At 38.4% G+C, this 12,825-nt stretch overlaps 1 protein-coding gene across 50 annotated transcripts in view; it reads right to left on the bottom strand.

Moving 5' to 3' along the window:
• The window catches only part of ANK2 (ankyrin 2), an 812,025-nt gene that overhangs the window by 57,112 nt on the left and 742,088 nt on the right, over positions 1-12,825 (bottom strand). For 31 of the 50 annotated variants that reach the window (XM_075349554.1, XM_075349661.1, XM_075349525.1 and 28 more), the window contains one exon: positions 6,095-11,344. The exons of the other annotated variants lie outside the window; for them this stretch is intronic. In XM_075349554.1, coding sequence (XP_075205669.1) covers positions 6,095-11,344 — 5,250 coding nt within the window. The remainder of the gene's footprint in view (positions 1-6,094; positions 11,345-12,825) is intronic. 50 annotated transcript variants of the gene reach the window in all.

Below are 12,825 nucleotides of genomic sequence, written 5' to 3'. Positions count from 1 at the left end.
ATTATGTAATAAATCTCTAATTATTATAAATAATATGCATTTTATGTATTGTTAACTGATGACCAAATGTTTATTGGGAAGACACCAATCTCTCCCGCCTTCCTTCATGTACTTTTTTACACTCTGTACCTGTATAAATTCTGGCTGGCGATCGGTCCACGCAGCTGGTTTTGAATCCCCTATTAAATCAATGGCTGGACCATATATGACAAGCTTTTTCCCCCCCCCATTCACCTTTTGTGCCTCCCCTATTCCATCATAGACTGTAAGCTTATGAGCAGGGCCCTCACTTCTCTTGGTATCTTAATTTTGTTATTTTGTACTGTCTCATATTGTCTGTACATGTCCCCTCTGAATTGTAAAGCGCTGCGGAATATGTTGGCGCTATAGAAATAAAACTTATTATTATTATACTGTATATTCCCCATGCACATGAGCACTCAGCTTTGTGCAAGTTTTTTCAACAGGAAAAAGTCACTGTCATACTTCGCTGACAGCGTATCGGCTCCCCTGAAAACAAAAGGATTGCCACTGCAATTCTACCTGCCTGATCTGTCTCTCCACCAACATCATCTCTCAAAGAAGATTTAGAAGATTACCATACACCTCAGATGGTCACTCAGTCTCCCCAAAATGTGGGGTTCATCAAACTTTCATTGAATGCATATTGAAGCCTTAAAGCACACCAGTCACCAGGATTTTCCTATATAACCTAAAGCACCTATCAGGCTGATTCTATACATATCCTTAGTTGTCAGCTAGGATGTATAGGTTTTAAAACACAAGCAAGTAAAGTTTGCAAAATGAGCAGCTTTTTGAATGACAGCAGCTGCCGATCAGCTAATAGCTGGCGTGGGTTTTCATAGTGATCCCCGCCCCCCTCCCTGTTGTATCTCCCCCTCTCTGTTATTTATGCTAATTCTATTATAGAATCGCTTTACTAAGTGGCTAGAAAGACATTTGCTGATGTCATACCCATATGACCAGAAGGGGCGGGGACTCAGCCAAGATAGCTAATACCAGGAAGCAACATTATTTTTCTATTGGCTGAGGCCCCACCCCTTTTGGTCACATGGATATGGCATCAGCAAAGTTCTTTCTAGCCACTTAGTAAAATGGTTCTATAATAGAATTAGCATAAATAACAGATAGAGGGAGGAACAATAGGGAGGGGGGCAGGAATCACTATGAAAACCCATCCCAGCTATAAGCTGATCAGCAGCTGCTGCCAATCAACAAGCTGTTCATTTTATAAACTTTACTTGCTTGTGTTTCAAAAACTATACATCCTAGCTGACAACTAAAGGTATGTATAGAATCAGCCTGATAGTGCCAGTATAGCACTGGCCTTAGGTTATATAGGAAAATCCTGGTGATTGATGCACTTTAAAGAGGACCTGTCAGAAGATCAAACATAACCAACTTTAGATCAGATTTTATTCCTGCTGCTCCCCTGAATATTGTTTTTTAATCTACTTTTGGGCTCTAGAAATATGGGTCTTTTTATTAGGTGCATTTTACAGTATTTTGTTCACACGATTCTCTGGGGACATAGCTTTAGGCTGCTCTGTAATATAATTTTGTTAACAAACCCTTTTTGTACAGACCATAAGAATTAGCACTAAATGAAAAGGTCAATATCTCTAAAACCATATGGCAGATTTAAAATAAAAAAAAAAACAACAAAAAACAGAATACTCAGGGGAGCAGTGGGAATCCAGCATACATCCTCTGGAATTTCCTTAAGATTACATACTTTATTAATCAAATGCTAGAATTCACTCTGTAATGTTAAACCAGGACGTTCTGACATAAACGTGATCCATTGGCCTTCGGGTTTCAGATCGTTTTATATGCACCATTCTTACTTAAAGGGAATCAGTCAGCAGGTTTTTGCTACCTCATGTGACAGCAACATAATGTAGGCAAAGAGCTTCTGAATCTAACGGTGTATGACAGACTACGGGGTACAGCCGGTCTCACATGTTCAAAAAATTGAGTTTTAAGCATGTAGCTGAGCCAAGGGAGCTGTTCCTTCCACACCAGACTCTCAATAGAGATTGTGCATTGACTGTGAGGTGTCATCGACAGCAGGGGCTGTGTCACATTCCAGTGCACTATCCAGCCAGACTTAGCAATGATAATCACAGGGTAATAAAGCAATTAGTTTAAGTAAACAATAGCTTACACACAGATAAGAAAGGAATAGTTGCTTTTTGTTTTTTAACCCCTACATCATGCGGTTCTCAGCTTACAGAAGAAAAACCTGCTGACAGATCCCCTTTAAGCTAGGAGTAAAGACTAGTGATGGGCAGACCAGGACTGTAAAAGTCCGAATCCGCGTGGTTTCAAAGGTACCCGGGTGTTTGATCCGGCACTCAAGAAATTAAAAAAACAAAACAAAACAAAAATAAAGAAAATAAGAATGAAGCAAGCGCTTCATACTTACCGAGGCACGGTCGCGGCTGTACACTGCTCCTGCAGCCTTTCCTTCACTTCCTGGGCTGCTCATTATTGCTCATCCATATGCACTACTTTCCCTGCCCACCCGCTGGCCTGGCGTCTGTTATTAGTTGCAGTCAGATGCGTCCCCAGCCTGTGTGACAGTGTCTGCCTGCAACCAATCACAGGCACTGTCTGCGGGTCAGTATCATGGTATAAAGATAAATAAAACAATTGCCGTAGGGTCGCCCCATATTATGATGAGCACAGATAAAGTCCCCGGCTACAGGTTGCAGACTTTTGCTTATCTTGGCTGTGTATCAAAATAAGAGGAACCGCATGTGGCTTTTTTTTTCATTATTTAAATAAATAATTTAAAAAAACAGGTGTGCGGTCCCCCCCATTCTTGATACCCAGCCATGATAAAGCCCGACAGCTTGGGGCTGGTATTCTCATACTGGGGAGGCCTATGGTTACTGGAACCCGCACCCAGAGCAGAGCCGGAATCGACTCCCGTAGAACTGTGAGTGACTCCAGCAGAAGTACCTGAAGACCCATACCACGCCGGTTAAGGTACAGAGCCCCATCGCCGCTAAGTGAATCCTGCAGACCCAGACTATACCGGTCAAGACCCAGAGTCCAGGAGACGTCAGCCGAGAGCCAGAACTCAGCCCCCTCTTTCACAGGTCCCGGAGGATGCCTGTAATGATAGAAGGAAGACCCGAGTAAGCCGGGCTATAGCTTCCAACACCAATGTATGGTACAGGGGTTTACCTGGGCTATGACAGACAGGGTGGGGGTCGGCTAGAACACGAGGCCCAACTTTCCTTATAGAGTTTTTTAAGAGCACTTACGGCCTAGCGGGAAAACTAACCAGTGATGCCAAGAAGAGTAAGCGCAGTAACTCCCCAAGGTATGGATGCATCATCTCTACTACAGGGATGTCAGTATAATCCCTAAGAGACTTTGCTGCTACCTAGATTGAACACTTGTGTTAATTTTGTGACCTTGCACTGTCTATTCTCACTGTTTATCGGTTTTTCTATTGCTGAAGTTCCTGCCATATTGCCAGCAATAAAAGTTCATTGCCTTTTTCCGCCTCGTGTCACCCGTGCCTTTGCATCCAACCCCCTGCATTTATTCCAGGACCATACATACAATCAGGTGTAAAAACAAGTAGACTAGTGGATTAGATTTATCTCAGGATGTTCTGTATTAACTATATGGAGTGAATTTTAACCTTGGATTGATAAAGTATGTTGTTTTAAAGAAATACCAGAGGACGGACATTTGGAAGGAATACCAGATGACTATTGCTGGATTCACTCTAATCATGCACAAATACACCTAGGGCCAACAAAGGTTTTCTCTTCTGGCACCATCAATACAATTCAGATCATATGGCATTCAAATGAGATATGAATTAAAAATACATTTTTCGCCACTAGTGCTGTGTCCCCTTCATTGTCAGGATCTGTGGAGAATAAATATTAAAACAACTATGGAAACTGGCCCTAATTAAAAATATCTTAGTATTTTGTATGCACAACTCCTATGCACCCTTCATGATTACAAACTCCATGCTGTCTGACCCTGCTGTCCATTTGCATCTTTACTTTTGATAACCTACTAAATGTAACTATAGGATAAGACTATGCCGACCTTGTTTGTAGGCTGTTATTGACATTTAGATATGTAAAATAGCACAGGAACTAATTACAAAGGTTTTTTTTTTTCATATGTAAGGCCATCTGGCACTCAATTTTTGCTATGTAATCTGAGAGCATGCTGCAGACACATTGACCCTGTTTTCAGCGATGTTTCACTTGTTGGGCTGCTTGCTGTCATTTTGACATATTCACTGTTATACAGTATGTGCTATAGATGTAGCAGTTTTCTGAATGCTGAGCTTCGTATAACCCCGTCCCACACCACTGATTGCTAGCTTTCTACCAATGTACAGTGCACACATATAGCTACGGAACAGTGGTGTAGATGTGGTTATACAGTGGTCATGAGTATAGGGACTACCTACTTGTCATTTAATGATAATCTGCTACTGATAAAGCTATGATTTTACCAAAATTACACTAAGCATCCCAGTAAGTGACACACCACTAGAATATTCCATACAAGGGATAATCAATCCAAGCCAATTCGTCCAAATACCATAAATCCAAGACCTGAATTATAAAAACATGTCTCTTTATTGGTTTCTTACAAGTAATTAAAAACACCAAATTTACAAAAAAAAGCACCAGTGCAAGATAAGAGTGCCAATTGCTAATATTGCCCCACAACACCTAATACAGCCCTGACACTTCTTTATAATACTGGTGATTTTTTTTACCTTTTTTATCAGTTGAGGTTGATATTTTGGCCTACTACTGATATGTTCACTATTAAGAGGGAATTCTACTGGTGCTATGTATGATTATTAATAAGGTATAGAGAATCCATGTTATTTATCTATTTCTGAATAACTGATGTAAAGGTTTCCCCTGTATACTTCTTATACAACTGGTGATTTGTTTAATCTCCTTCCATCAGTTTAAATTTACATGTATGTATTATAGGGTTTGACCTGCCCGGTTTGAATGAAACAATTGTCTACCCCTCTCTTTTTTCTCCTTCATTGCCTTTGTCTATCTACTATTGGTGTATGGTTGATCTTAGCCAAGATTAGGGAATACTGGGAATTATTAGAGGGACAGTCTTAGTGGAGCAGGGACCCCATATCACCTTAGGGAGGTCTCCGCTGCTAGGCAGTGGACATCATAGGGAGATATCAGGGGTAAATTTGGTGTTTTTAATTACTTGTAAGAAACCAATAAAGAGACATGTTTTTATAATTCGGGTCTTGGATTTATGGTATTTTGACACATCAGTAAAACCAGGGTTTCTGTCTCTACATTATGCTGCTTTCAGATTAGGTGGCAAAAACCTGGTGACAAATTCCCTTTAAGAGCATTGTTCCCAGGAATCATTACTGATAATTGGATGCTTCTTGACAAATAACTTTTTTTGTTCACCGTGATTCAAAATTTTAATGAAATCATAAATTACCATTTGCCTTGTGATCATGTCTATGTAGAGTACACAATTTACGCAACTCCTAGTGCTCCTTATTTTTAAAATATAGAAAGAATCCAATACTCGGTCAGATACAAAGTTGATTATGTTTATGTATATTAAACAATCCAAAGTGTATTTTGAGACAATTCGGTCTAAAATCATAAACCGTCATCAGAAACACAGCTTGTATAAAAGCCAAGGAAACTAAGAATAGAGAAGAAGCAAAGGCGGAAAGTGTATAGCGACAACCGTCACTGCAGGAAGAGCACCATATCTATTTTTTCATCAAGAAAGTCATAATTGGTTATAAAAAGGTCAGTCTTTGCAAACCTTCACACTGAAGTAAATGACCCTTCATATTATGGGTTCTTATTATAGCTTTATTAAGCCTTCACAATGTCCAATCTTGAGATTTGTGTCACAAACAGTGATGACTTTTAACAAAATAACACAAATAGACACGACATGCACCAACAAAAACAATCACCACAAAAGAAAATGTTCACAAGTCACAGAAAGTGAATTCAAACTCTATGACATGCATAACAGAGGAAAATTCCACTTTCTTGGCAAATACCTTGTGCAATGTCATGGCTATGGTCATCTGGAATACGTTCAATTTGGGTTTCTACTGACTCATCCCATATAGGTCTCGTATCAAAGATGTCTTCTGGAACAGATGGCTGGGTTCCAGACATTGGAAGATTTTCAATGACTGAAATATCAAAGGCACTGCTCTCATCGTCAGAAACTGGTTCTTGCTCCTTTTCAGCCTGGGTAAGCCTGTCCACTAATTTTGATGCTTCGTCACTAATTTCTTCAAAGAAATCAATAGAATTCTTGTACATTTCAAAGAAACGTTCCTGCTCGGTTGCTGTTGATGATGATTGGGCAGGGGACAAACTCTTAGCTTTCACTGGAAGTTTGGATGATTTTTGCTTAGTTACCTCAACACTTTCTCCCTTAACTACCTGGCAAGATCTTTCAGAAATCTCACAATGAGATTCTGTGTAACTTTTGGTTTTTATGGTTGTTTTTATTTTACAATCTGATGTCCGAGCATCAGACTCTGATTTACTTCTACTATCTTGTTTCACTGGTATTTTGCTACTAGATAATTCGGGAAATGTGAAGGATTGTTCAGTTTTAGCAACAGTTGTTTTAACAGGAATCTTGGACTTTGGCTTTTGATCTTCCACTAGTGTAAGGCCATCATTTGGTAACTTGCTTTCAGTATTAGCAGATATAAAACTTTGTGGACTTGGACTTTCGTCATATGCTGAAGAAACAGATCTTATCGGAATTTTGGACTTTGATACTGAAGAGGAACCACTTTCTACATCTGCAGTTGGGATTTCAATTACAGACCTCTCTTCTTCTGGTGAAGAATCTGGGGATTCATCCCGTTCAGAAGCCACAAACTTTGGGATAGTAGTAAAATCTATTTGCATATCTACTGTAGAATAATCAGGAGATGGTGACCAAGAGTCTAAGGAACTATCATAGCCCTCCAGAGTATTTGTTAAATTCTCCTCTGCAGAAGTCACTTCACTATCCTTTTTAGATGTTTTTGAGGAAGCAGAAATACCCATTTTAATTCTTGACTTTTGCTCTGTTTTATTACTGTCCGTTTCCATATCCTCAACATCCACTTCAGATTCAGCAATCGATTGACTATCAAACGGTGAATCTGTTGTATCTTGCAATTCACTTTCTGTTACATCAGTTTCAACGGCGGAAAATGGGTCTGATAAACTTTCAGGATTTGGTGATTCTTCTTCCCCGCTTTCTTCTTTGATGTCCTCTTGTACACCATCTGCACACTGCTGTCCTATTTGGAAGAAGTGAAAGCTTTCATCGGCATAGTTTCTTTTGGTCATATCTATAGCTCCACTGCGGGTCATCTCAAAGAGTTTCCCTTCTTGAAACATAAAGGGATTTTGCTCACTGGATGGGGTACCCTCTTCAGTGGGTGTACGTGCTGGAGTAGTGTCAGGTGTAGTTCCCTGTGACTGTTTATCTACCATCAACCCAAATATTTTTTGCTCTTCTTCCTTAACACGTGCTTCAAAAGCTTCATCATCTTCTCTGATGGAGCTCCAAGAGTCTGGTTCAGCTTCAGATTTAGTTATAATAATGTGCTCACTTTGATGTTCTGTAGTTTCACTTAAGGCATCTCTTTTAAAACATTCATCATCTGTTGAGGAACACCCGGGTGCACCTTTTTCCTGCTGGAAGGTATCTTCATCTTTACCGCATGATAGGCTTTCGACCATACTAATGTCAAGTGCAGGGTCTTGAGTTTTATCATCACTAGTAAAAAAGTGTTCTATTGGTACATTTTCATAAGGACTTGTGATTTCAGGCACTAAGACACTACGTTCATGCTCAATAGTGTCATTTTGTGATTGTGAAGATACAGATATTTCGCAGAAATCATTCTGAATCACTAATGATGATGAAGCAAATGAATTACATGCACTGTTATCATCAAACAGAGATATATCACTTTGAATTGGATATGTTACATTGTTGTACACTGAAGTGTGCTCTGAACACTGAGACATATTGGTTTCCCTGACAGAGACATCATAAGAAGCTGTATGATCTTTCTCTACATTGGTTGTCTCTTTAAAATCAGATGTACTTTCATGTGTATCTTTAACATCATCTGTAAGATTTTGTGCTATTGACTCATCTGTACTAATTTTCTCATGTACATCTGTTCTCATAGATGATGAAAAAGAGGTCTCTTTACCTTCCGCCTGAACTGTTAAAACTTTATCTTCAGAAAAACTGGGGCTTTCATGCTCATCATTCCCCCTTTGTTCTCTTTTTTGGATGCTAACATCATCTGCCTGGGTCTCTTCTGTTTTGAATGAGTCTTTAATTGGTTGAAAAGCTGTGTCCTCGGGGCTTGAGCTAGAATCTAAGCTTGGTGGAAGTGGAGATGGAGGTTGAACTCTTATCACAGGGTCTAGTAATAGACCACAATCAGCTCCTTTTTTCAACTGGGTTAATTCTGGTTCACTTTCTGAAGACGAACTACTTTTTCTGCTTTCTATAGACTTGACTACAATCTGAACATCTTCATCCTGCACTAATTTTATACCATTCTCTTCAATGTCATCATCACTTAAAGTTTTTGAGTCATTTTCTGATATAAAATCTTCTGGCTTCATTTCTTTTTTGTATTCTCTTTTCTGCTTTGCTTCTTGCTCCAGCTCATCAAACATTTTTATCTTTGTTACCATTTTGAACATTTCTTCTTCAGGTGTAAATCTTTTTTTCGGCTCACTTTCAGAATCTTCTTCTTGCTCTTCAGAAACTTCTGGAATAATACCTGGCTTTGGAAGGGTAGAGAATGCTTGCAAATCTTGTATTTTGGGTGTAACATCATAACTTATCTCTTCAGAACTGGGAGTATCTGGGGAAAGTGGGCTTTTGCCAGAGCTTTCCATAAGTGAAGTCTGTTCTAAGCTATCATCCTCAGCACTTCCATCTGGATCTCTGAGAATTCTAGAACGAAGAGCCAACTCTGTTGCCAGGTCTGATTTCAAACTTGCATGAAGGGCTGAGCCTATGAAGATACTAGACTTAATTTTTTGCTCCACTGGGCTACTCTCAAGTGAGTCATGACATGGTGATTCTCTTGAGGGACTTGGTTCTAATGAATCAGGAGTTTTATGTGAAGAGTTGTCTTCTAGCACTGGGCTTGCTTCCAATGAATCCTGATGACTAATTGCTACAGAGTCGTCAGCCACTGGGCTACTAACCTCATCATCTTGAACAGTATTAGTAGGGAAAATTAATTCTAGTCCCTGAGGGCTTTTTAAAGTTACATGACGTTCACCTTTAACTGAAGAATCTTTGCAGTCTAAGGGAAATTCTTCAGTACCATGAGATTTTTCATCACTGTGAACTTCAGGTATTTGTGTGATATAGCTGTCTTCATCAGCCAAATTGCTATCCTTATCCACTATTTTAATAACAGATTTAGTGTCAAGTGCATCCTCTTTTTTTGTGTTAAGTTTACCTTCAGTCTCTTCATCAGATTTCTTTGGTGAAACTGATAGGCTTTCAGGGCTTGTTTGTGGAGTCTCTGCTAGTCCTTCATGCTTGTAGCTGTCTTCTGAGCTCATGTGAGGTGTTCCTTCCAATAAGCTGCCACTTGGTGAATCAGCAACCCCTTCATGCTTAAGACTATCTGAGCTGTCATCATAAGTACCACCTTGTAAATGTAAAGCAGGTAAAAAGTCATCTGTTCCATATTCAGAAGGAAAGGTTACATTAAATGGGCTAATGAGTACTTGATCTAAATTTAACTGAACACCTTCAGCTTCTGGGAGATGTTTAAATTGTAAATAATTGTCATTATCTTCAAGCTCCTCTTTAATAACATCTGAAAAGTCTGTGGATGTTTTCCTGTCAGGGCTAATTTGTGGATCAACATCTTGGTCACTACTGCTAACTCTTAATCTTATATTTGATCGTTCATTATAGATTTCCTCATCAATAATTGAATGAATAGGTTCGTCTATTGTATGGATTTGAGTCACTACCTCTTTAATATCAATAGGCGGCAATGTGGGACTTTCCTTGTATTCTTTATGATCATCGGAGATGGACTTTAACTTAACATGGCCTTTTGGGGATTTTACCTCACCTTCACTAGAAGCTAAATATTCTTTCCCTGAATTATCTATAAATGTATTACTATCTAAAGTTGGAACTGTACTATCTACTAATTGGCTTTCTATAAAGGTTTGCTTTTGTACGGATTTTATTGTTTTGTACTCAAAAAGTCCAGATTTCTCCTTAGATGGATCATGACCTGACTGAAATGCTTTCATTAATTCACGAACTGACATAGTTTCTTCCAACTTTTCAGTTTTAGAAGATGGCGAAACTGGTGGCTGCACCACAGTCATTGCAGTTGGTTGCTTGGAAGGCTCAGAAACAATCTCCTTAATCTGTACTTTGCTTGATATGCTTGAAAGTCCCTTTTGTTCTTCTTCAACTCGTTTCTGAAGAGCTTTCACTTTGTCTTTTATTGATCCTATTGGTGTTTCTTCAATCACTGGTGAAACTTCTTTTACAGGTGGAGCAGATGCTATAGTAAGGCCAATTTCATCATCTAATGACTCTTCTGAACTAAATGTTGTTAGTCCTGAAGAGTCACTTGTTCCATTGAGCTCTTCTTGCCTCCTTCTTTCTCTAAGCTTTCTTCGTATTGGTTTTTTGATCTCTAGTGGAAGCTTACGTTGTTCTGTTTTCTGTGTTCCAATTCCACTAGAGGTCGTAGAATCAGTTGAGTAAGAATTTAGGTCATTTGTAAGAAAATTCACCATATCATGCATTTCCGCTTTTATTTTTGGTTTTTCCCCTCGGTCTATTCGTATTTCTATACATGGTGTTTCATCAGCTTGCTGGAGGGCTTTTAGTTTGGCTTCTGCTATTTCTTCAGCTCCTACAACAACCCATTCCTCATCTTTTTTATATGATTTTGAAGAGTGAGCTTCTTCGTGTTTTTCTCTAGAGTAGGTTCCAGTTCTGAGAATTTCATTCACTTTTTCCAAATCTTCTTTTACCTTTTCAACAATTTCAAACGGTTCTCCAGGATCTTCTTCCGTTCTTTCAAGTTCTTTATTTTTAGAAGAAAATGGCTTTTGCGTGGCATCAATAGTTAGAATTGCACTCATTTTTATCAAATCTTGCTTCATTTCACACACTTCAGACAGCAAATCTGGACTTGCTAAAACTGGCTCATCATTGACAAGATGGCTTTTCAGGATGGAAGTTTCCGTGGATTCGGTTTCTTCGTCATCTTTGAGGTGAATGAGAAATATTAACATAAAATGGCAATAAATAAATAGTGACTGAATAATGTAATCATGAAGGAAATAATCACAGCTCTGGCTGAGGTGGGGTGGGAATGCAATGAACTGACGTGGTTGGTGGTTCCAAGCGGCCTTGAACATCATGCTAAAGGAAAAAGGTAATTGGGAAGGAAAATGGGCAGGAAATAACTTGCTTAGAATGCATACTACACCACACTCACACATACAACAGAACGACAACATAAATTCTGAGACAAAACAGCAAATGAAATAAATTACAAATAGAAAACAAAATCACAGTGAATTTGAACAAAGGCATCTCAAGATTGTTTTGATGCTACACAACCGATAGAAAATAAAAATAGAAAGAAGAACTACAATTGTTGATTGTCGATTGCCTCAAAGAGAAAGCCAGTGGTACTAAGCTGCCAGAAAAACAGGTTAACGGAATTGGTACAGGATTGTCATAAGTAATATGCTATCACCACATATAAAGATTAATATATTCGTGTGACAAATCTATCGTAGTGTAACTCTTGCTGCCAGAGAGGTCTGTAGTAATATATATTGATGAATTAAACTCATACTTTGACATTTTTCATGTACCTGCAATTTAGATGTTGCAATATGAGTTTGTGAACTATACTGACCTGTTAACTATTTAAGAATAGCAAGTTGCTTAATATCTTTAAAAAGTTAAATTCTACTCGGTAGAATATTTCTTTTTGTTATATCTTCCCGCAAGAAATGAGGACAATTTCATAACTTGGTCCATGAAAGATAGGAGAAAGCATATTTCTTCCTCAATGTTCTTTGATTGGTTGCCCAAGTAGTTTAGGGGCAGTTGCAGATAATCAAATTTCAGAATGATAGGGATCATTATAGAGTTATTTGCATCTCTTCTAAATGCAAATAGTAGAAGAATTTGCGGCAAAGAGTTGAAGTTTTAAACTTATCTTTCCTCACTGACAGTTGTTTTATATAAAGTATATGTAACTTTTCTTGCTTATTAAATAGTGAGATACAATTATTGTTGTCAGAAGAAGTCTATATTTGACTATGAGTGCATGTCAGGCATATGTAGAAAATTGATACTCTAGAATTACAAAAATAAAAAAATGTAACACCCTCTCTTGCAGCAGAAGAGCTGGTAAAAATAGTTATCTGAATCAGCTACAAACCGGCATTTCATCTAGGAAGAAATCTTGTGAAAAATGATTGTTTAACTTAATGTTATGCAATGTTTAAATAAAGTGGTAGTATGATCCTATCATTGGAGCATCCTCAGACTTAAGGAGACATAAGGTGAGGTCTGAATAACAAAATCATAGGAAAAAAGGAGTTTTCATGGATCAACGTAAAATGAATTGAAATACAAGATGTTATGTACGGCAAACAAAAGGTCATTACATCCACACAAAACACGCACACGCACTGTATATGTAAGTCAAGTTATTTCCATGCAAAG

Source organism: Anomaloglossus baeobatrachus, chromosome 1, assembly GCF_048569485.1.
Source record: "Anomaloglossus baeobatrachus isolate aAnoBae1 chromosome 1, aAnoBae1.hap1, whole genome shotgun sequence".
NCBI classification, from domain to species: domain Eukaryota; kingdom Metazoa; phylum Chordata; class Amphibia; order Anura; family Aromobatidae; genus Anomaloglossus; species Anomaloglossus baeobatrachus.
Note: the sequence above shows the minus strand (reverse complement) of the source record. Positions and strands in the feature narration are given on the sequence as shown.